Below are 25,570 nucleotides of genomic sequence, written 5' to 3'. Positions count from 1 at the left end.
ATGAAATGGAGTGATTCACACCATCTTACCAATGAGGAAGCCGTGGCACAGAGAGGTCCAGTAAAATGCCAGTAATTAGCTAGTAGGTAGTGAGCTGGAACCTCAACAAAGCCAGACTAGCTGTGGGACTCTTTCCCTTTTTATAATTCTTTCAATACCCAAAGCAAAAAAAAAAAAAAAAAAAAAAANNAAAAAAAAAAAAAAAAAAAAAAAAAAAAAAAGGTGGAGCTCTTGATGCAGTCTCCTGAACTTGTTCCACATTAGCATAGATCATGTTCAACATTTCATGATATAACATGAAGCCATATTTTATAGATGTACACATTCTGCAACAAACCAGCCAGCAACTGAATTAATTTGCTGGCTTAGGTTTATAGTACCTCATAGGTGGTACCTTGAACGTTATCCATTTACTCATTAGATGCTTGAATTCTTCACACAAATGTTTCCTAGTCTACTTTGAAGGCTCCTACAACGATGCAGCCTACCTGATGCCCTAACCTCTAAAAAGTCTTCTTTGTACTGATTCTAAATATACTTCCCTGAACTTTCTAGCCACTGATTCTAAAGGATACAGAGAAGTTTAATTCCATTTCTATATATCTAGCCATTGATTCTAAAGGATACAGAAAAGTTTAATTCCACTTCTATATATTTGATCCCTTTAAAATTATTGTAGAGAACTATTTCCCCAATTACTCTTTCTAAAAATAGTTGAAAGAAAATACAGGTGATGTTTTAAAAATACATAGAAGAAGTTGGTATGATAAGTTAAACAACAAAGAAAGAATAACTTAAAAAGTAAAACACTGATGGGGTGCCTAGGTGGCTCAGTTAGTTAAGCATCCAACTCTTAGTTTTCAGCTCAGGTCATGATCTCATAGCTTCTGGGTTTGAGCCCTGCATTGGGCTCCGAGCTGACAGTGTGGAGCCGGCTTGAGATTCTCTCTCCTTTTCCCTCTGCCCCTCCCCTGCTCACATGCTCTCTCTCTTTCTCTCAAATAAACATAGAATAGAATAGAATAGAATAGAATAGAATAACATAAAATAAAATAAAATAAAATAAAATAAAATAAAATAAAAAAATAAAATATTGATTTCTAGGTTTCCAGAGGATAATAGCAGCTGCTTATATCCACATCTCTCCACATATCCTTCAGAGAGGTTACAGATAAACAAGGAGAGCAAATAAACCCATGAAACAAAACTAAAAAATAAAAGTGAGAGAGAATAGTGCAAACCTCAATTTACATGGGAATCAACAAATAGACATTAGGAACCAGCAAAACTGATGTAGAGCCCACAGCAGAACGGAAAGACCAGTGGAGGCTAAGTGAAAAGGCAAAGAGACAAATGGGTTCCTCATAATGGTAAAACACAAACAAAATGACCCTTAGAAGGAGAGAGTCCTACATGGATGGGGAAACATTGTGAAAAGGCTCGAGGCCTTGTGGATCAAAACAGTGACTATTGGGGAACAGAAAGATGGCCTTCTTGGGAAGGGTCCTGGAATAGATGAAGGTGACCAGCAAGGGGCAGGAGTTCCTTGGAGTCTTGGTGATCAGAGAAAGAAAGAGACAAGCAGTGGATATTGAAGATCCTACTAAACAAATAAGAAATACAGAATCAGAAGACACATAAACCACTCTCCCCTTAACCTTTAGAAAAAAAATTATCTGTTAAGTAATATGCACTCAGCTGAGATTACTCTGAACTAAAAGCTAGTACACCATCCAAGTTTCTCACCATCCCCATAAAGAATAACTATTATTAATTTAGGAAAGGATAAGACATTTTATTTTCTTCTTATTATTTTTTAAATTTAAATTCAAGTTAGTTAATATACAGTGTAGTCTTGGTTTCAGGAACAGAACCCAGTGATTCATCTCTTTTTTTTTTTTTTTACTTTATTTCTAGGAGAGAGAGACAGACAGCGTGAGCAGGGGAAGGTCAGAGAGAGAGGGAGTGACAGACTCTGAAAGAGGCTCCAGGCTCTGAGCTGGCAGTCAGCACAGAGCCCGACGCGGGGCTCGCACCCATGAACCGCGAGATCATGACCTAAGCGAAAGTCGGACGCTTAACCGACTAAGCCACCCAGGCACCCCCCAGTGATTCATCTCTTACACACGACACCCAGTGCTCATCCCTAAAAGTGCCCTCCTTAATGCCCATTGCCCATTTAGCCCATCTCCCCATCCAACATCCTGCCAGCAACCCTCAGTTTGTTCTCTGTATTTAAGAGTACCTTAGGGTTTGCCTCCCTCCCTGTTTTTATTTTATTTTTCCTTCTCTTCCCCTATGTTCATCTCCTGTGTTTCTTAAATTCCACATATGTGTGAAATCAAACAATATTTGTCTTTCTCTGACTGACTTATATCACTTAGCATAATACATCCTAGTTCCATCCACACTGTTACAAAGGCAAGATTCTATAGTATATATATATATAAATCATATCTTCTTTATCCATTCATCAGTCCATGGACATTTGGGCTCTTTCCATAATTTGGCTATTGTTGACAGTGCTGTTATAAACATTGTGGTTCATGTGCCCCTTTGAATCAGCACTCCTGTATCCTTTGGAAAAATATCTAGTAGTGCAATTGCTGGGTTGCAGAGTCGTTCTATTTTTAATTTTTTAGTAACCTCCATTCTGGTTTCCAGAGTGGCTGCATCAGTTTGCATTCCCACCAGCAATGCAAAAAGGTTCCCCTTTCTCTGCATCCTTGCCAACATCTGTTGTTTCCCGAGTTGTTAATTTTAGCCATTCTGAGAGGTGTGAGGTGGTATCTCATTGTGGTTTTGATTTGTACTTCCCTGATTATGAGTGATGTTGAGCAAAAGATAAGCCATTTTAAGAGTAATGGAAACACATACAACATCCATACAAAACTATAATAAAATCCTTATCCAATATCTCACCATAAAAACCACAAAGTAAAAGAAATCTGTAAATAATACAGTCACTTGAATTAAATATCCTTAAAAATATTTGCATATATGAAAAAACTCTCCAAATCAGAAATTCAAAAACTCAAAACTTAAAAGTACAAAAAAGATGTATATCCAGAGATGACTCAAGGAAAAAAAGGAGGAGAGAGGAAGACAAAATAATTTTAGAAATGAACATTCAAATCTGAGATGCCAAACAGACAAGACATGGGGCTAGAAATATAAATAAAGGGTGCTAAGAAGAGGAATAAAAACACCATGAGAATAAAAACAAAATACAAAAGAGCTAAAAAAGTCTAAGACAAAAATTGGTTGCTACAGAATCTAGGCAAAGAAGACCTAAACTACCTGTAGTGAGAATTTCTGAAAAATAAAAACAAACGACAGAGAGTATATATATACAAAACTATGTAATTCAGGAAAAATTTTCAGAAAGAAAAGAATTCTATATTTCAAAAGACTCACTAACACCTAAACAAATGGACTAAGAATAATTAACTGAGACACAGACAAGTAANCCCTGGCATTTAGAGAAGAAAATCAAATCATCTATAAAGCAAAAGATACCACAATGGCATCAAATTTGTTAACAGAAACACACAAAGAAAAACTACAGGAAAGAAAGTGTAAGGCTAGGTCTTTATATCCAGCCAAGCAGTTTTCAAGTATTAAAGCATGAAAAATAGTTTGATACCTGCATAGATTCAGAACAGCCCTCGGGAGCCCTTTCTAAGAAATCTGTTAAGAGGACAACTTTCATTCAAGCGAAAAATGTTTGCGATGCTCTGGCAAAAGGACTGAAGGTAAGCAATGAATACATTTAATATTAGATCAAAGACCAAAGCATCGGAAGGGATAAAAGTAGAAGAAGAGAATGTGTTATATGTACTGACAAAGTATAAATAATACAACCATTTTTTTAATAGTAAAGAGAAGGGAGTAAGGGGGAAATAGAATAGGATCATTGGTTACCACATGGGTAAAAGTAGAGTCAAAGGTATTACATAAAGCTCCCAACTGAAGCTAAAGGGGCTGTAGGCATTATAAAAGGTATTTTTTAAAGGTAAGACCTAGAACAGATGTTGGCAAACTTTAGGCAACAGGTCAAGTCCAGTTCACCTGTTTTTGTAAATAAAGTTTCAATGGGACACAGCCACATCCAGCCAGCTACATACTGTCTATGACTTTTGTTCTGTCTACATAATACACAGTAATTTAATCAAATTATCCAATTAAGAGAGGTGAGTGGTTATAAGAGATGGTATGGCCCTTAAAGTCTTAAATATTTACTATCTGGGCCTTTATAGAAAAACTTTGCCAACCCCTATAAAATAACAAAAATACAAACCTTCCTAAATGCCAAACACATAGAAAAAGAAACAGTGAAGTTTTAAAAAATGAAACAGTTGACACCAATCATATTGGTAATACCAATAAATATAAATGTGCTTAATTCACACATTAAAAGAAAAAGATTTTCAGGTCATTCATAAAGCAAAATAAAATAAAACCAACTGTATACTCTATATAAGAGAANCTCTCAAAATAAATTTAAAAACGTAAAAAAATGTAAAAAAAAAAAACAAAAAAACAAAAAAACAAACTGAAGTCTTAAGGTTAAACATGAAGAAATAAAGAAAGATATATTAGGCCAATACAAATAATATGAAATCAGGAGTTGTGATCTTGATACTAGGCAAGGCAACATTCAGACCAGAAAGCTTTAAGACAAAGAAGTACAAATGCCAAAGCCATAGCAACTATGACCACACAAAGAGAAGAATTAATTCAAATAACCTCTGAATATGCACTCTAACCATATATGGCCTCAGTGAAATATATTCTAAGCACAAAGACAAAAACAAACAAAAAACAAAACCAAAAAAACCACAAACAAATTGCAAAGAAAATTTGAAGAAAAGAAAAATTGAGTATCACTAAGTTTTTTGGGTTTTTTTGTATTTTGTTCTTTTTTTTGGTGGTTATTACTGGCAACAGTGTTGGTATAATAATTCTGAAACTATTATGCAGACTCAATTTAGTTCAGGAACACGAAGAGTTCTGTGAACACTTTCATATACATAGGAAATAAATAATTTTGGAGAGTCACAAATATTTTCTCGCCCTGGTTAAAAGGATTGGATAAAAATCATAGGTTTTTAAGAAGTACATAAATAGTTGCACAGTAATTTGAATCTACTTAATACTGAACTGTATTCTTAAAAATGGTTAAGATGGCAGGTTTCATGTTATGTATATTTTACCCTGTGGCAGGTACTAAAGTCAGGCTATTAACATATATCAGCCCTAAGTTGAGAAATATCCCTGGAAGAAGGAAATTGTTATTTTCCTTTCAGAGATGACTAAACTGAGGCCCAGTGATTGCAATAACGTCACACAGATCAAAAGGAAGTAATAGAGACTAGAACTGACTATGGGTCTCTTTAACTCCAAAGCTTAGATGCTCTTTCTTCCATAACCAATGGACTTTTCAAAAAGAATATTAACATTTAAGTTTTTCTTTATTTTAAATGAAGGGATATTTAATAATTTTTTTATTGTTGCATATTTGTTGTTACTGAGTAGTGACAGTGGCAGGTTTATGTAGTTTTACCAAGAACTCATCAGGAAGGAAATAATTCCAGAGGAAAGGTGTTTGGTCTCTGGAAGGATTCTTGTTTCAGGTGATATCCTCTGCATGAAAAACACAGAACCCAACAACTCAAGGTGGAAGATATTCAAATATAAGTTATACACCTAATCTGTTTTTAAATACAGTTTTAGGGGCACCTGACTGACTCAGTCAGTAGAGCATGCAACTCTTGATCTCAGAGTTATGAGTTTAAAATCCACATTGGGTTTGGAGATTATTTAAAAATAAAATCTTAAACGAATAAATAAAATTTTAAATTTTTTGAGTAGTGTAAAAAATGTTAGGTCTGGTTGAAACACATTTTCAGGCCAGCATGCATTAGCAACATTATGTTCAGGAGCAGAAGCAGGGAGTCCTAAGTGCTCATCAGTGTGTGGTAGCCCTGTTACGCCTGGGAATTGGCCGTTTAGTAAGTTCAGAGACCACAAGAACCTAAGCTCTGTTAGTACAATGTAATTAAAAAATATCTTCATGGGGCACCTGGGTGGCTTAGTCGGTTAAGCCTCCAACTTCAGCTCAGGTCATGATTCACAGTTCGTGGTTCGAGCCCCGCATCGGGCTCTGTGCTGACAGCTCAGAGCCTGGAGCCTGCTTCAGATTCTGTGTCTCCCTCCCTCTCTACCCGTCCCCCACTCATGCTCTCTCTCTTTCTCTCTCTCAAAAATAAACAGACATTTTAAAAAAATATTATCTTCACAATTACATTGCTCAAGAAACCCTTTCAAGAAGATGGGAGGAATTAAAAAAGCAAACCACTGAGTATCATTATATAATAATGCAATTATATAGTATTTAAAAACTATGTCTTAAAATGCATGATAGAAATTAAATAGTATAAATGTCTTTATGAACCTAGAAATAGTTATGTAGGGTGTGGAACACATCATAATGCCACCAACATCCAAACCTGACAGTCCATAGATAAGAACTAGTGTAGTGATAATAACTAGAAGAGAACAAAGAGCCTTTAATTTCTGCAATGTGGTAAATCATAGTAATGTTTAAATATATATGCCAAAGTGCTTCCATAAGTAAAAATTCTTACATAAATGTAAAGAAGCTGAAGGGCTAAAATATCAGTCATGATCCATGCCACAGTTCAAAAGGTTTTAAATTCTGGATAGTAGCCAAGACAAAAGAGAAACATTTGAAGAATTTTATCTTGAAATCATACAAATATTTACCAAATAAGAACTATAAATATTAATGCCTACTATGATACAATGGTCAAAAATATTAGCCCTTGACAAAAGTTCTTTTGTCTTTTTTCTTTTGAGAGAGAGAGGGAGCAAGTGAATGAGGGGCAGGGAGAGAAGGAGGGAGGGAGAGAGAGAGAGAGAAGAGAGAAGCGAGAAGCAGTGCTCATTTGGGGCTCATGTTTTACCCAAAGCAAGGATCAAGCTCAGCCGATGTAGGACTTGAACTCACAAACTGTGAGATCATGACCTGCGCCTAAGTCAGAGAGATGCTTAACAACTGAGCCACCCAGGCGCCTGAGAAAAGATCTTTATATCAGAGCATTCAGAGTGCTCATGTAAAACTCCTTCCAGTATATATTACATATTTGACATGTGGTTTAAAGGAGAAACAAAAACTGACTGTAAATATGAGTAGCATATCTTCTAGCTGTAAATGATCTCCTTTCCCAACATATAAAAGAAATTCAATCAGTAAATTATTCATTAAAATTATTTTCTTTAGATGTCACTACAAATTAAAAAGGTGATAAATGTATCATCTTCCCTGGCACAGTTGTTCCTTTCCATCCCCTTCCCATCTATCCCTATGTGGTAGCTTTACTATTCAAGCCCACCATCAGCAGACAAAGCTTGGGCCGTGAATTTGTACCTGTTCATATACTGTTGCCAATCAGGGAAGATAGAAGCACAGAAAGAGTAAGTGTTTAGAAACTTCAATAGCAATTTGACAGGGTTATTTCATGTATGTTGAATCTAAAAATAAAATATATGGAAAAATACATATGTAGTATAAGCATATATATATAGATTTACATATTTTTAAAATTAAGGATTACTGTGGTATAATTTACATATAGTTAAATTCAACTTTTTTGGGTGCCCCTCTACAGTCAATCCCTCGTCCTAATGCCCAATCCCTGGCAACCACTGATCTGATTTCTCTTCTCATTTTGTCTTTTCTATTATTTCATATAAATGGATCATAAACTATGTAGTCATTTGTGCCTGGTATCTTTCACTTCATACAGTGCTTTTAAGATTCAATCATGTTATTGCATATATCAACAGTTTGTTCCTTTTATTGCTAGTAGTAGTCTACTGTATGGATTTATCAAAATGTTTATCCAGTCACCAGTTGGTAGATTTCTGGGTTATTTTCAATTTTGGGTGACTATGAATAAAGTTGCTATAAGCATTTATGTACAAGTCACTTTTTGGAAATGAATATCCAAGTGTTCTAGCACCATTTTTTGAAATGACTATCCTATTTCTATTGAATTATCTTGGCATTGTTCTTGAAAATCAACTGACTTTGTATCTGTGGGTCTATTTCTGGACTTATATTCTCTTCCATTGATATGTGTCTACCTTTATACCAGTGCTACCCTATCTTGATTCCTGTGGCTTTATAGTAAATCTTGAAATGAAGCTAGTCCTCCAAATTTGTTCTTTTTCAAGATTGTTTTGGCTATTCTAGTTCCATATAAAATTTAAGATCAGCTTGTTGATTTCTGCAAAAAGCCTCCTGGGATTTTAATTGAAGTTGCATGGATTCTATAGATTGCTTTGAGGAAAAGAGGTATTTTAACACTGTCTTCTTATGAGTGAAATTTGGTATATGTCTCTTTATTTAGGTCTTCTTTAATTTCTTTCACCAATGTTCTGCAATTTTCATTGCAAAATATGGAATATGTTTTGCTAGATTTATCTCTAAACATTTCATATGTGTGGATACTATAAGTATTTTATTCTAGTTTTCAATTGTTCATTGTTAGCATACAGAAATGCAATTAGTTTTTATACTCCAATCTTGTATCCTATGACTTTTTATTTATTATTTTTTTAATGTTTTTATTTATTTCTGAGAGAGAGAGACAGCATGAGCAGGGGAGGGTCAGAGAGAGAGGGAGACACAGAATCCAAAACAGGCTCCAGGCTCTGAGCTAGCTGTCAGCACAGAGCCCAAAGTGGGGCTCAAACCCACGAACCATGAGATCGTGACCTGAGCTGAAGTTGGACGACTGAGCCACCTAGATGCCCCTCTATGACTTTTTAAAACTTACTAGTTCTAATACCATTTTCACTGATTCTTTAAGATCCTCTATGTAGACAAACATTTACATTTGGAGACAGTTTTAACTTCTTCCTTTCTAAACTGAATGTCTTTTAGTTCTTTTTCTTGTATTACTAAATTGTCTAGGACTTCTACTACAATACTGATCAGAAGTAGACTGGATATGCTTGACTTGCTCCCATTCTTAAATGAAAGACATTTAGTCTTTCATCATTAAGTACAATATGTTTCTTGTAGGTTTTTCACAGATAACATATAAATAGGCAGATGGACTTCTTTTCTTGTTTGCTAAGATTTTTATCATTATTTTGTCCGATATGTTTTCTGCATCTATTGAGATGTTTTCTCATTGATTCCTTAATATTGTGAATTACATTAATTGATTTTCAAATGTTACAATAACTTTGCACTCCTGGATGATCTTTAATTGATTATAATGTATAATTTTTTTAATATACTGCCAGATTTAATTTATAAAGTATTGATAAGAATTTTCATGTCTGGCTGGCTCAGTTGGTAGAGGATTTGACTCTTGATCTCAGGGTTGTGAGTTCAAGTCTTATGTTGCACACGGAGCCTACTTAAAAAAAAACAACAACAGAATTTTCATGTCTTATGTTCATGGGGGATATCATTCCGTAATTTTATTTTCCTGTAATGCGTTGGTCAAGTTTTGGTGTTTCCATGGAATGTTTTGTTCCTATCCTTTTAACTTACCTATGTGTTTGAATTTAAAGTCAGTTTCTGGAGTTAAGATGGCAGACATGTAGGGGGACAGGGATTTTCCTCAAACACAGTTGTACTGAGGTCAGAACACTTGGAATACCCAGGTAATCTATCTGTGGAATGACAGAAAAATCTCCACAAGTGGAAGGAGACAGCTTGGCAGGACAGAGGTGCCTGTATGTGAATTGGGAAATAAAGCAGCGTTATCAGGAGCACACTGAGAGAGAACAGTCCCCTCCCTTGAGTACTGTGGGAAGAGAGTATATTGCCCCCCCACCCAGGCAAGGACAAAAGACTCTGCAGGCACCGGCCTTATTGGCAGGGCGGAGTGGCACCACCCCAGAAATGGGTCCCCATGGTGCGGCATCCTTTAAGACACTGGGTCTTGAATCCCAGCCAAGCACGTAGGAGGCACAGGAGACTGTGGCGCAGGGCAAGCTCATTGCCCACGTCACTCTGTGAGGACTGCCTGAACAGCGTGGTTTGAGACACCTGGTCTGGGGAGGAGAGACAGAGGTGTGCCATTTTTCTGCCCATCACCAACATGGTGCGGCTTCAGGGACCAGCACAGTGGTCTCCAGTGGGGGCGGGACCAGTCTACACCCAACCCGGGCCCTCTGTGCCTGGCACCTGTGTATCTACTGGAGTGGGACTGACTCTGAGGGCATTAGATGGCCCCTCCTCCAGACCAGCACAGCCACCAGCCCCAGGCACCAACAGACAACAGTCCTGGGGCTTTGTATGTTAGTCTGTTCTTTTTTTTTGCCTCTTTCCTTCTCTTTTCTCTTTTTCTTTCTACCCTCTTCTTTGTTTTTTCCTTTGGAATCAGGCCCACAGTTTCTGATTTGATTTTTAATAAGTTCTTATTATACACACATATATTTTTTCTCTCTCTGCTTTGTTTACAATCAGACATTTTTACTTTATTCTTTTACCTCTTTTCTATATCTGCTTCTTCTTATTTTCCTTTCTCTCTCTCTCTGGATGCCTTATAGTTTCTTTGAGTCTCTGCTTGGTCTTTTTTTCCCCCACCCCTTTCATTTTCCTCTTTGAATAGGATCAGGTCTCCTACCTTTCCTTTCTTCCAGGGTTACTTCATTGAACAAATCAAAGCACACCTGGTAGAAGTTCTAAACAATTCACCACTACAAGTAAGGAGGAGCTTTGCAGAAGACTTACCAGTGGGATAAAGCAGTCAAACATGCAACAGCAGAGTGCATGCAACACACTCCAAAAACACTTCCTAAAGTGCCTGGCCCTGGACAGTGTATGACCCCTTTTTAATATAGCAGTTCTTACAGGTGCAGGACACATAACAGGCTATTAAAGGAAGACAGAAACCTAGCCAAAATGATGAAACGGTAGAATTCTCCTCAAAAGAAATTCCAAGAAGAAATGACAGCCAGAGAATTGCTCAAAACAGATATAAACAATATATATGGATAAGAATTTAGAATAACAGTCATAAGACTAATAGCCGGGCTTGAGAAGAGCAGAGAATATACTGCTGCAGACATCAAAGACCTAAGAAATAGTCATTATATTTATAATAGAATTATAAATTCTAATTTATAGAATTAAGAAATACTATAAATGAGATTCAACATAAACCATATACAGTGACAGTGAGGATGGAAGAAGCAGTGGAGAGAATAGTTGAAATAAATGATAAACTTAGGGAAAATGATGAAGCTAAAAAGGAAGAGAAAGGAAATTACTAGACCATGAGGGGAGAATTAGAGACCTAAGTGATTCAATGAAATGAAATAATATTCGTATCATAGGAATTCTAGAAGAAATAGAGAGAAAAAGGGGCAGAAGGTTTATTTGAACAAATTATAGCTGAGAATCTTCCTAATCTGGGGAAGGAAACAGGCATCCAAGTCCAAGAGGCACAGAGAACTCCCTTCAAAATCAACAAAAACGGGTCAAAACCATGACGTGGCAGAGTGAAACTGGCAAAATACAAAGATAAAGAGAGAATTCTGAAAGCAGCTAGGGACAAATGGGAATTAAACTACAAGGGTAGATGCATAAGGGTAGTAGCAGACCTGTCCACTGAAACTTGGCAGGCTAGAACGGAGTGGCAGGAAATATTCAAGCATCCTTCATCCAACAAGGCTATCATTCAGAATAGGAGACATAAAGGCTTTCCCAGACAAAAACTAAAGGAGCTCATGATCACTAAACCAGCCCACAGGAAATCCTAAGGGGGACTCTGTGAGTGCAATACTGCAATGACTACAAAGGATCAGAGACATTACCACAAGCATGAAAACTGCAAAGAACACAATGATACTAAATCCGTATCTTTCAATAATCACTCTGAATGAAAATGGACTAAATGCCCCAATCAAAAGACATAGGGTATCAGAATGGATTAAAAAAACAACAAGATCCATCTATATTCTGCCTACAACAGACTCATTTTAGACCTGAGGACACCTGCAGACTGAAAGTGAGGGGACAGAGAACCATCTATCATGCTACTGAATGGCAAAAGAAAGCTGGAGTAGCCAAACTTCTATCAGACAAACTTGATTTTAAAACAAACACTGTTACAGGAGATGAAGAATGGCATTATATTATAATTAAGGGGTCTGTCCATCAAGAAGACCTAACAATTTAAATGTTTATGCCCTCAATGTGGAGGAAGCCAAATATATAAGTCAGTAAATCACAACCATAAATAAATGTACAGATAACAATACTGTGATTGTAGGGGACTTTAATAGTCTACTTACAGCAACGGACAGATAATCTAGGCAGAAAATCAATAAGGAAACAGCGGCTCTGAATGACACACTGGACCAGATGGACTTAACAAATATATTTAGAACTTTTCATCCCAAAGCAGCAGAACACACATTCTTCTCAAGAACACATGGAACATTCTCCACAACAGATCACATAGTGGGTCACAAGACAGCATTCAACAAATATAAAAGGACTGAGATCATACCATGCATATGTTCAGATTACAACACTATGAAACTTGAAATCAACCACCAGTAAACATTTGGAAAGCCCCCAAATACATGGAAGTTAAATAACATCCTACTAAAGAATGAATGACTGAACCATGTGATTAAAGAAGAAATTTAAAAAATATATGGAAGCAAATGAAAAAAGAAATACAACAGTCCAAACCCTTTGGGATGCAGCAAAGGTTGTCATAAGAGGAAAATACACTGCAATTCAGGCCTATCAAAGAAGAAAGAAAGGTCCCAAATATAGAATCTAACCTCACACCTAAAGAAACTAGAAAGGCAGAAGTAAAGAAAGCCCAAAGCTAGCAGACAAAGAGAAATAATAAAGATTAGAGCAGAAGTAAACAATATAGAATCCAAAAAACAAACAAGCAAACAAACAAACAAAAAAAACAGTAGAACACATCAATGAAACTAAAAGCTGGGTTTTTGAAAGAATAATCAAAATTGATAAACTACTAGCCAGACTTCTCAAAAAGAACAGAGAAAGAACCCAAATAAATATAATCAAGAATGAAAGAGGAGAGATCACAATTATCAGAGAATATTATGAAAAATTATATGCCAACAAACTGGACAATCTGGAAGAAATGGACAAATTCCTAGATTCTCACACACTACCAAAACTCAAATGGGGAAGAAACAGAAAATTTGAACAGATCCCAAACTAGAAAAGAAATGGAATCAGTTATCAAAAATCTGCCAACAGCTTTCTGTCCAACATCTTAGCGAGGTTGCAGGGGTGGTCGCTGCTCTCTGAGCTTTGCTATACCACCCAAGGACAACAAGAAGAAAGATGCCGGAAAATCAGCCAAAAAAGACAAAGATCCAGTGAACAAATCTGGGGGCAAGGCCAAAAAGAAGAAGCGGTCCAAGAGCAAAGTTTGGGACAAGCTCAATAACCTGGTCTTGTTTGACAAAGCAACATACGACAAACTCTGTAAGGAAGTTCCCAATTATAAGCTTATAACTTCAGCTGTCGTTTCTGGGAGACTGAAGATTCGAGGTTCCCTGGCCAGGGCAGCCCTTCAGGAGCTCCTTAGGAAAGGACTTATTAAGCTGGTTTCAAAGCACAGAGCCCAAGTAATTTACACCAGAAACACCAAGGGTGGAGATGCCCTAGCTGCCTGTAAAGATGCATGAACAGATCTCACCAACTGTACATTTTGGAAAATAAAACTTTATTAAATTAAAAAAAAAAATCTGCCAACAGATAAGAGTCCTGGGCTGGAAGGCTTCCCAAGGGGAATTCTACTAGACATTTAAAGCAGAGTTAATATCTATTCTTCTCAAGCTTTTCCAAAAAATAGAAATGGAAGAAAAGGTTCCAGACTCATTCTAGAAGCCAGCATTACCTTGATTCCCAAACCTTTAAGACCCCACTAAAAAGAAGAATTATAGGCCAACTGCCCTGATGAATATGGATGCAAAAATTCTCAACAAGATACTAGCAAGTTGAATCCAACAGTATATTAAAAGAATTATTCACCATCATCAAGTGGGATTCATTCTTGGGTTGCAGGGCTAGTTCAATATTTACAAATCAATAAACATGACACATCACATTAGTAGAAGAAAGAATAAGAACCATATGACTCTGTCAATAGATGCAGAAAAAGCATCTGACAAAATACAGCATCCCTTCTTAATAAAGACTCTAGAGAAAGTTGGGATAGAAGGAACCTACTTAAACATCATAAAAGCCATCTATGAGAAGCCTTCAGCTAACATCATCCTCAACGGGGAAAAACTGAGAGCTTTCCCCCTGAGATCAGGAACATGACAGAGATGTCCACTCTCACCACTGTTGTTTAACATAGTGTTGGAAGTCCCAGCTTCAGGAATCAAACAACAAAATGCAATGATAGGCATTCCACACTGGCAGAGAAGAAGTCAAACTTTCACGCTTCACAGATGACATGATACTGTACATGAAAAGCCTGAAAGACTCCATCAAAAAACTGCTAGACCTGTTACATGAATCCAGCAAAGTCACAGGATGTTAAATCAATGTGCATAAACTGGCTGCATTTCTATACACCAATAATGAAGCAACAGTAAGTTATCATAGAATCAATCCCATTTAGAATTGCACCAAGAACTATAAAATACCTAGTAATAAATCTAACCAAAGAGGTAAAAGATCTGTACACTAAAAACTATAGAAAGAAATTTAAGAAGACACAAAGAAATGGAAAAACATTCCACATGCATGGATTGGAAGAACAAATACTGTTAAAATGTCGGTACTGCCCAAAGCAATCTATGCATTCAATACAATCCTAATCAAAATAGCACCAGCATTCTTCACAGAGCTAGCACAAACAATTCTAAAATTTGAATGGAAACACAAAAGGTCCCAAAAAGCCAAAAAGTAATGTTGAAAAAGAAAGCCAAAGCTGGAGGCATCACAACCCCGGACTTTAGCCTATATTACAAAGCTGTAATCATCAAGACAATATGGTACTGGCACAAAAACAAACACACAGACCAATAGAACAGAATAGAGAACCCAGAAATAGACTCACAAATATATGGCTACCTAATCTTTGACAAAGCAGGAAAGAATATCCAAGGGAAAAAAAAGTGTCTCTTTAGCAAATGGAGGTGGCAGAACTGGACAGCAACATGCAGAAGAATGAAACTGTATCACTTTCTTATACCATACACAAAAATAAATTCAAAATGTATGAAAAACCTGAATATGAGACAAGAAACCATCAACATCCTATCGGAGCAAATAGGCAGCAACTTCTTTGACCTTGGCTATAGCAATTTCTTACTTGACATGTCTCTGAAGGCAAGGGATATAAAAGCAAAAATGAACAACTGGGACCTCATCAAGATAAAAAACCTTCTGCACAGTAAAGAAAATAACAAAACTAAAAGGCAACCAATGGAATAGGAGAAGATATTTGTAAATGACATATTGGATAACTATTTATCTAGAATCTATTAAGAACGTACCAAACTCAACACCAGAAAAACAAATAATCCAGTGAAGGAATGGGCAGAAGACATGAACAGATACTTTTACAAAGATATCCAGATGGCTGACAGACATATGAAAAGATGCTCAATATCACTTATCATCAGGGAAATAACAAATCAAAACCACATTGAGATACCACCTCACAATGGTCAGATGGCTAAAATTATTAACTAGGAAACAACAGATGCTGTTGAGGATGTGGAGAAATGGGAACCCTCTTGCACTGCTGGTGAGAATGCAAACCGGTGCAGCTGCTCTAGAAAATAATATGAGGTTCCTCAGAAAATTAAAAATAGAACTACCTTATGACCAAACAATTGCACTACTAGGAATTTATCCAGAGGATGTAAGAGTAATGATTCAAAGGGGTACATGCACTCCAATGTTTACAGCAGAACTATCAACAGTAGCGAAATTATGGAGAGCCCAAATGTCCATTGAATGATGAATAGATAATGGAATACTATTTGGTGATGAAAAAAAAATAAAATCTTGTCATTTGCAACAATGTGGATGCAAATGGAGGGTATTATGCTAAGTGAAATGAGTCAGTCAGAGAAAGACAGGTATCATATGACTTCACTCCTATGTGCAATTTGAGAAACTTAACAGAGACCATAGGGAAGGGGAATGAAAAATAAGATAAAAACAGAGATGGGGGGAAATTCTAAGAGACTCTTAAATACAGAGAACAAACTGAGGGTGATGGGGTTGGGAGAGAAGGGGAAAAGGCCATTGAGGAGAGTGCTTGTTGGAATGAGCACTAGGTGTCGTATGTAAGTGATGAATCTACTCCTGAAACCAAGACTACACTGTATGTTAGCTAACTTAACAATATAAACAAATAAATAAATAAAAATAATAAAGTCAATTCCTTGAAGAGAGCATTTAGTTGAGTCCTGCTTTTCTATCAATCTGACAATCACTGCCTTTTAATTGTTTATGTTTATTAACGTAATTAGTGATATGGTTGAATTTGGATCTACCTAATTCCATTCTATTTGTCTCATCTATTTTTTGTTTCCTTTTTCTTCTCTTCCTGCCTTGTTTTGTATTATTTTTTATGATTCCATTTTATCTCTACACCTGGTTTATTAGTTATGCACTCATTTATCTTCTAGTGGTTGCTCTAGAGTTTACATCTTTAACTTATTACAGTCTACCTTCAAATAATATTATGCCATTTCAGGTATAGTGTAAAGGCCTTCAGTGTCTGTAAGGTCATGATAGTTGATTTGGGTACTGACTTTGTTGTTATCTTTACCCTCAATGAACCAGAGATTTAAAATTTTGCCACTGTTGTGCTGCCACTATTTTGTGCATCGAGATGGGGGTTGTAGCACAATGCTGGAAGATCATTCTCAGTGTTTCTACTCTACCTTCAGCTTTCAACAGTCACTGCACACCTGAACCACAGGGGGTGTCTCTTTCCATACTCTGGCACCTTCCCCAGTGGCAGACTGCTTGTTACGAGGTGTTAGGCTTATTTGGGGGCCAGACTGGTTCTTGGTCTCCTGGTCTGAAGCAAGGTTTGTGAGCTTGCTTTTCGATGGGATGGGCTGGAAAGCTGTAAGCCTTTCTGTCCCTCCCACCTGGTGGCAGAAGAACCCTGCCGTGTATCTGTGGTAGTCCTTGGGCAGGAGGAATTGTTCTGTCCATTTCCCAAGGAAATGGATGCTTTGCCTTAATTCAGGATCCTGGACCTGATGAGTGTTTCTTGCCCTTCCCTCAGGAGAGAAAGGCTTTTGCTTCTACCCTTTTGCTTGGCTCCTGTGGGAGGAAAGGAAGATGCTCTTACTTCTTCTCAAAGTAGAAGGTTTTTGTTTGCTTTGGGTTTTTCCCCCGTCTCTTCTCCTTAAGAGGCTCTGGTTGGAGACCTGTGGAGAAGGGCTTGCAGGCGAGAACTCCCCTTGTGTTTGGAGCTCCAAACATTATTCTATGTGAGTTATTCTAAACTGACATCTAGACCATGCTTGGAGATCAAGGAATTTTAAAAACTTTAGTTATTTTTTTATTTGCTTCTATGGCAGCCACCTCTTCCTCTCATGCTCTGTCAAAAGCGAACAGTTTATGTGCTTTCTCTCTCCTCAGATGGGCCTGTCACACTTTAGAATCAAGTCCCCTTGATTTCCTTGTAAACTCAGCTCTCTGATACATTCAAGGAAAGTTATGATTTTTGCGGGCTACGCAGATTTTCTTGTTAGGATGGGAGTGACATGCTCTTACAAGCTTTCCACACTCTGGAAGTGGAAGAACAACTTAGGCTTATGATTTGTATGTCTTTGCTTTTTTATTTCACTTTTTAAAATAATTTTTATTGTATTTTATAAAAATATTGCTTTGTAGGACACCTGGGTGGCTCAGTCAGTTAAGTGTCTGACTCTCAGTTTCAGCTCGGGTCATGATCTCTCAGTTTGTGACTTCGAGCCCTGCACTGACAGCTCAGAGACTGGTTGGGATTCTCTCTCTCTTTCTCTCTCAATAAACTTTAAAAAAGTATTGCTTTGTTATGGATTGAAAAAGACAAAACTGGTTTCTCATCACAGTGTGAAAAGCCCAGTTTCAGTGCATGAAGTATAGTTATGACAAGATTGTCCAACCTATGGTTGCTATAACTGAACTATTTAGGTATAGAACATTTCTTTTGGAACTTATGACACATTTATGAATAGCAAAAAGGTTCATACTAATTCACAGCTAGCAGAGGGTAAGGTTATAGGAGTGACTAATCAAATATCGTCACTTTAAAAAGTTTATTCTGTAGCCTATCAGAGAGCACTGCTAATTTTCTCCCTTTCTAAAATAGATTCAAAGCATTTGTTCCAATTTTCCCTGATGTAAGGGTAAATTTTTAAGGAATACTTCAAAATGTCCCAGATTTTCTCTGGAAAAGGTATATCAAAATAAACCACAAATTCTACCAACCAGCAAAGGTGCTAATAAAATGGAGACATAATGAGAAGAGAAAGTAGCCTTGAAGATATTTAGGAAACTATACCTTTAATTTTCCCCGATAAAGAGTTTAGAAGCAACAATTACTTTAAAGTATGTTCTCATATCACTTCTATTATGAACTTATCACTTTGGTGCTCTTTGGTTTATCTTCCTCAACGAAATAGCAAACACCTCAAGAATAGTGCTGTATTCATCTTTGTATTTCTCAGCATCTAGCACAGTGCCTGGCATATAGTAGGCTCTTAATGAATATATACTGAGTGAATGTACATTGAGTAAAATGAATAAATCTGGTAATCATTCTGCCTAGCTTTTTTTCCTGTGTCTTTTTCCTACAGCCTATATCCTCTCACCTTCCCCCATTCTTTTTTTTTTTTTTTTTGCAAGTATATATAATTAGATCTCACAGAATCTATACACACCAGCGCCTATCTTTATATCCACTGCTGTTTGAAGACTTTGCTGGCAGTCCTATCTGCCTGATCAGCTGACCTCACATCTATAACAGTAGCATTAGAGCTGAGATAACTCTAGCTCTGTCCTTTTTTGGATGACCCAGCAGCCTACTTGGTGGTCAGCCTTGGTAGCTAGAGAAGTTTCTCATAACCACCCCAGGGCCTGAATGAATGGATTTCTATCTGATCTGCCTACTTTTCCTCCTCAGTGGTCACAGGCCACCAGTGACTCATACACCTCAACCCCTAAACCTTCTGGAGTCACAAATAGGCACATCATTTTATGTTAATATATTTTATTATTTAGTTTTCCACTCGCTGTGATCAATCTTGTATTAGGATAGATAAAGAGAATGCCCTTGAAAGCAGAAATTATGTTATTTTTCTTTTTGAATCTTTTAAAGTTCCTAACATAGTAATATGCCCACAGTAGACAGACATTACTGGATGAGAGAATAAGCTGAATTCTGCATGGAGAGCTCTTTATAAGTCAATTTACACTTATACTTTAGTTTCTCCTTTCTTTGTCCCAACACCTCACTTTTACCTCCTCATACACCTCCATGGGGATGCTAATGTGTGTCTTGATGAATGTTAGCTGATAATACCTAGTAACACCAAACATACCTTGTAGTTCGATAAGATTCGTATTTTTCCATAATCACATATTAACTAATCTCATTATTCCTATAGATTTAAAGAAAAGAAGCTCTTACCCAGCCTTAGCAACACTTATGGTTTGCTGCTCCATTGCCTCATGGATACTGGTTCTATCATGCTCTTTGAGGCTGTTAAACTCATCGATACAGCAAAGGCCCGCATCTGCAAGTACTAATGCCCCAGCTTCCAAATTCCATTCTCCTGAGTCTTTCACAGCAGTTACCGTCAGACCTAAGGAAACAAGCAAGCTGTGTCAGCTTTTATTTTCAAAAGCATATCTTATATCTATGAGGGGAAAGTACCTACATTTTAAATGGAAGGGCACAGAGTCAACACTTTTACTTCTATTCTGTCTAGAATGGATGGCATCAGACAGAGAACTGGTAGTTCCCAAGGGGAGGTGGGTGGGAGGATGGGCAAAGCAAATGAAGGGAATTAAGAAGTACAAACTTATAAGTAAGAAATTACTAAAAATAAATAAATATTTAAAAGTGTGCGAGATCTTTATGCAGAAACTACAAAACATTGATCAAGGAAATCAAAGATAACCAGTGAAACCAAGAGATATTCCATGTTCATGAAATGAAAAACTCAGTATTTTTATTTTATTTTTTCCAGTGGCCTGTGTCTTTTTTTATTAATTTATTTTTAAATTTATATCCAAGTTAGTTAGCATACAGTGCTATAATGATTTTAGGAATAGATTCCAGTGATTCATCCCGTATATATAACACCCAGTGCTCATCTCAGCAAGTGTCCTCCCCTAATGCCCCTTATCCATTTAGCTCATCCTTCCCCCACAACCCCTCCAGCAACCTTCAGTTTGTTCTCTGTATTCAAGAGTCTCTTACGTTTTGTCCCCCTTACTGTTTTTATGTTATTTTTGCTTCCCTTCCCTTATGTTCATCTGTTTTGTATCTTAAATTTCACATACGAGTAAAGTCATACGATATTTGTCTTTCTTTGACCAGACAATTTCACTTAGCATAATACCCTCTAGTTCCATCCATGCAGTTGTAAATGGCAAGATTTCATTCTTTTTGATTGCCAAGTAATACTCCATTGTGTATATATACTACATCATCTTTATGCATTCATCTGTCAATGGACATTTGGACTCTTTCCATACTTTGGCTATTGCCAATAGCACTGCTATAAACATTGGGGTGCATGTGCCCCTTTAAAACAGCACACTTGTATCCCCTGGATAAATACCTAGTAGTGCAACTTCAGGGTGGTAGGGTAATTCTACTTTTAATTTTTTGAAGAAACTCTATACTGTTTTCTAGAATGGATGGACCAGTTTGCATTCCCACCAGCAGTGCAAAAGAGATCCTCTTTCTCCACATCCTTGCCAACATCTATTGTTGCCTGAGTGGTTAATGTTAGCCATTCTGACAGGTGTGAGGTGGTATCTCATTGTGGTTTTGATTTGTATTTCCCTGATGATGAGTGACGTTGAGCATTTTTTCATGTGTTGGTTGGCCATCTGGATGATTTCTTTGAGGAAATGTCTATTTATGTCTTTTGTCCATTTCTTCATTTGGTTATTTGTTTTTTGGCTGTTGAGTCTGATAAGTTCTTTATAGATTTTGGATACTAACCCTCTATCTGGTATGTCATTTACAAATACCTTCTGCCATTCCATCGGCTGCCTTTTAGTTTTGCTGATTGTTTCCTTCACTGTGCAGAAGCTTTTTATCTTGATGAGGTCTCAATAGTTCATTTTTGCTTTCGTTTCCTTGCCTCCAGAGATGTGCTGAGTAAGAAGCTGCTGTAGCCAAGGTCAAAGAGGTTATTGTCTGCTCTTTCCTCTAGGATTTTGATGGCTTCCTGTCTTATATTTAGATCTTTCATTCAGTTTGAGTTTATTTTTGTGTATGGTGTAAGAAAGTGGTCCAGGTTCATTTTTCTGCATGTCGCTGTCCAGTTTTCCAAGCACCATTTGCTGAAGAGACTGTCTTTATTCCATTGGATATTCTTTCCTGGTTTGTCAAAGATTAGTTGGCCATATGTTTGTGGGTCCATTTCTGGGTTCTCTACTGTTCCATTGCTCTGAATGTCTGTTTTTGTGCCAGTATCATGCTGTCTTTATGATTAGAGCTTTGTAATACATCTTGAAATCCGGGATTGTGATGCCTCGAGCTTTGGTTTTCTTTTTCAACATTACTTTGGCTATTTGGGGTCTTTTCTGGATTCATACAACTTTTAGGATTGTTTGTTCTAGCTCTATGAAGTATGTTGGTATTATTTTGATAGGGATTGCATTGAATATGTAGATTGCTTTGGTGTTATCATTTTCATTGGCTTCCATGTACTTTTTAATTTTTTCTTTAACTTCTTGGTTAGCCCATTAATTCTTTACTAGGATATTCTTTAGTCTCCAAGTGTTTGTTATCTTTCCAATTTTTTTCTCGTGGTTGATTTCAAGTTTCGTAACATTGTGTCTGAAAACATGCACGGTATGATCTCGATCTTTTTGTACTTATTGAGGGCTGATATGTGTCCCAGTATGTGATCTATTCTGGAGAATGTTCCATGTGCACTCAAGAAGAATGTGTATTCTGCTGCTTCAGGATGAAATGTTCTGAATATATCTGTTAAGTCCATCTGTCCATCTGGTTCAGTGTGTCATTCAAAGCTATTGTTTCCTTGTTGATTTTCTGTTTAGATGATCTGTCCATTGCTGTAAGTGGGATGTTGAAGTCCTCTACTATTATGGTATATCAATGAGTTTCTTTATGTTTGTGATTAATTGATTTGTATACTTCGGTGCTTTCACATTTGGAACATAAATGTTTCCAATTGTTAGATCTTCTTGGCGGATAGACCCTTTAATTATGATATAATGCCCTTTTTCATCTCTTGTTACAGTATTTTAAAATCTAGATTGTCTGATGTAAGGCTACTCTGGCTTTTTCTACTGAAAAGATATGAATATATTGTCATTATGTTCCCGGTAGAGTTGGAGTTTCTGGTGGTGTTCTCTGGTCTTTTCTAGTCTTTGTTGCTTTTGATCTTTTTGGGTTTTTTTCATATTTTCTGCCATCAGAGAGCCCCCCTTAAAATTTCTTGCAGGGCTGGTTTAGTGGTCACGAACTCCTTTAGTTTTTGTTTGTCTTGGAAAATTTTTATCTCTCCTTCTATTTTGAATGACAGCCTTGCTGGATAAAGAATTCTTGACTGCATATTTTTCCAATTCAGCACATTGAATATATCCTGCCACTCCTTTCTGGCCTACCAAGTTTCTGTGGATAGGTCTGCTGTGAACTTAATCTGTCTTCCCTTGTAGGTTAAGTACTTTTTTTTCCTTGATGCTTTCATGATTCTTTCCTTGCCTGAGTGTTTTGTGAATTTGACTATGATATGCCTTGTTGATGGTCAGTTTTTGTTGAATCTAATGGGAGTTCTTTGTGCTTTCTAGATTTTGATGTCTGTGTCTTTCCCCAGGTTAGGAAAGTTTTCTACAATAATTTGCTCATGTAGACCTTCTGCCGCCTTTTCTCTCTCTCCATCTTCTAGGACCCCTATGATCAGGTATTATTCTTTTCTAATGAGTCATTGAGATCTGTAATTCTTAGATCATGTTCTTTTTTCTTAACTTCCCTCTTTTTTTCCTGCTTCATTATTCTTCATAAGTTTGTCCTCTATATTACTGATTCTCTGCTCTGCTTCATCCATCCTTGCTGCCATGGCATTCATTCGAGATTACAGCTCAGGTATAGCATTTTTTATTTTGTCCTGACTAGATTTTACTTCTTTTATCTCTGTAGAAAGGGATTCTATGCTTTTTTTTTCAACCCCAGCTAATATTCTTTTTATCCTGACCCTAAATACTGGTTCAGGCATTTTGTTTGTATCTGTGTTGAGTAAGTCCCTGGCTGTCATTTCTTCCTGTTTCTTCTTTTGGGGTGAATTCCTTTGCACTGTCATTTTGAAGGAAGAAAAAGAGTTAATAAAATAAAATATTAAACTTAAAAACAACACAAAAAAATAAAATAAAAGATGCTACTAGCTCCTAGGTGTGTTTTGGTCTGGTTGTTGAAAGAAGCTTGATAGAATAAGAGAAAAAAGGAAAAGAAACAAAAAGCAAAAAAGGGAAAAAGGAAAACATTTGAAAAATTTAAAAAATGAACACAATAAGATAGAATAAAATGGAATGATGAATGTAAAATAGAATTTTAAAAATTTGTAAGAAAGTGAAAAATATAGTAGAAAAAATAAAGAAAAATCTTTTTTATAAAAACAGAAAATAAAAATAATTTTTTTCTTTCTGTATTCAATAAGAAAAGAAAAAGAACTGAATAGACAGACCAGCAAACAGTATGAAATATGACTGAAATGACATCCAGTTTCCCTTAGAATTCAAACCATGAAGCACTTTATAGTCTGTAAACCAAGTAGGATGAGAGATTTATGGCGCTCCACTAGAGCATGGTGGCCCAGTGGGCAGGGCTTGGTGTAGCAGCTCCATTCTCCATGAGATGGCGCTTAGTTCATTGGTGGTGGATTGTTGTGGCGCATGTAGGTGTCTATGTGCATGCCTGGGAGGGTGAAAATGGCATCACCCAGCTATCCTGTTTCTAGTATCAGAACTCTGTGCTCTGACTGGCAATCAAGCACCCCTCCTTTTGTCTCCAGCTTCCATCCACTCCCCACTTCTACACCGTCTGTGACCAAGCCATCAGCCTGTCAGGCAGCACCTCCCTCTCGAGTTTTATCCCAGATAGGGCCGTCTTTCCAAACCCCTCACTTCTGAGGGCCCTGCAGCTTTGACCAGCTCAGACCCTTTGGGGGAGGGTCTCACTGAGCTATGGCTGGGTGCCGGCCCACCCCCTGGAACATTTGCAGGACCATGCTACTGCAGATGCCCAGAGAATGTGGCTGGGTGCCAGTCCACCCCAGAAAAAGTTTGCACGATCATGTAGTGGCAGTGTTTCAGGGATTATGACAAATCACAACACCCATCTAGTGCCAGACTTCAGTGAACTCTTAACATCCTTGTTCCAACACCAGCAAATGTGGCTGTTCTCTGGTATCCGCTGGGACCTTTGCTTGTACGGAGGCTGCACAGCTCCTACCAAATGTCCTTCCAGCAGGGAAACAGCTTCTCCTCATGTGGCCTGAGGACCTCCTGGACCTCACTGTCTGCTCTTGGGGATTTGCCCTTCCCATCAGAGCACCACCAGGTATCGAGCTGCAAAGTTTCAGGCCCAGTGCTCCTCGTTTGTAGAGTCTTAATGGAATTTAAGCCTCCTCCTTTCTCCTTTACTCTTGTTTTTTGTTCAGTCCCTTGCAGTCCCTTTCTCCTTTCTCTCTTCTTGTTCAGTCGACTCTTTCTTTCTTTCCAGCTGGTCTCGGGAGGGAATGCTTTTCTTGTACTCTCTCCCATCTCTGTCCTCTCTCCACAAGCAAAAGCAGCTCCCTACCCTCCACGGTTTCTCTCTCTCCCAGTTCACCTCTCTGCACCATATACTTGCTGAGTTCTGTGGTTCAAGTTGTGCAGATTGCTGTGTTAATCCTCAAATCACAATAATTTCTAGGTGTGCAAGATGGTTTGGTATTGATCCAGCTGCATTTCAGGGAAAAGAGACCAAAACTCAGTATTTTATTTTATTTTTTTATTTATTTATTTTTTTACAAATAGTTTATTGTCAAATTAGTTTCCACATAACACTCAGTGCTCATCCCCACAAGTGTCCTCCTCCATGCCCATCCCCCCTCCCCCCCACATCCATCAGTCCTCAGTTTTTGTCAGCATTCAAGAGTCTCTCATGGTTTGCCTCTCTCCCTTTCCCCCACCATTTCCGCCCTTCTTCTCCCCCTTGTTCCTCCGTCAAGTTCCTCCTAATCCTCCTATACGTGCAAACATATGATATTTGTCCTTCTCTGCCTGACTTATTTCGCTCAGCAT

General features: G+C 37.4%; 1 protein-coding gene and 1 pseudogene across 2 annotated transcripts in view; one reads left to right on the top strand and one right to left on the bottom strand.

The window, feature by feature from the left end:
• Positions 1–25,570, bottom strand: part of MCM9 (minichromosome maintenance 9 homologous recombination repair factor) — a 106,672-nt gene that overhangs the window by 25,877 nt on the left and 55,225 nt on the right. For both annotated transcript variants that reach the window (XM_077755985.1, XM_077755986.1), the window contains one exon: positions 19,713–19,887. In XM_077755985.1, coding sequence (XP_077612111.1) covers positions 19,713–19,887 — 175 coding nt within the window. The remainder of the gene's footprint in view (positions 1–19,712; positions 19,888–25,570) is intronic.
• Positions 10,149–13,737, top strand: LOC144224898 (small ribosomal subunit protein eS25 pseudogene; annotated as a pseudogene).

This window comes from Crocuta crocuta, unplaced genomic scaffold (genome assembly GCF_008692635.1).
Source record: "Crocuta crocuta isolate KB4526 unplaced genomic scaffold, BGI_CrCroc_1.0 scaffold772, whole genome shotgun sequence".
Classification (NCBI taxonomy): Eukaryota; Metazoa; Chordata; class Mammalia; order Carnivora; family Hyaenidae; genus Crocuta; species Crocuta crocuta.
Note: the sequence above shows the minus strand (reverse complement) of the source record. Positions and strands in the feature narration are given on the sequence as shown.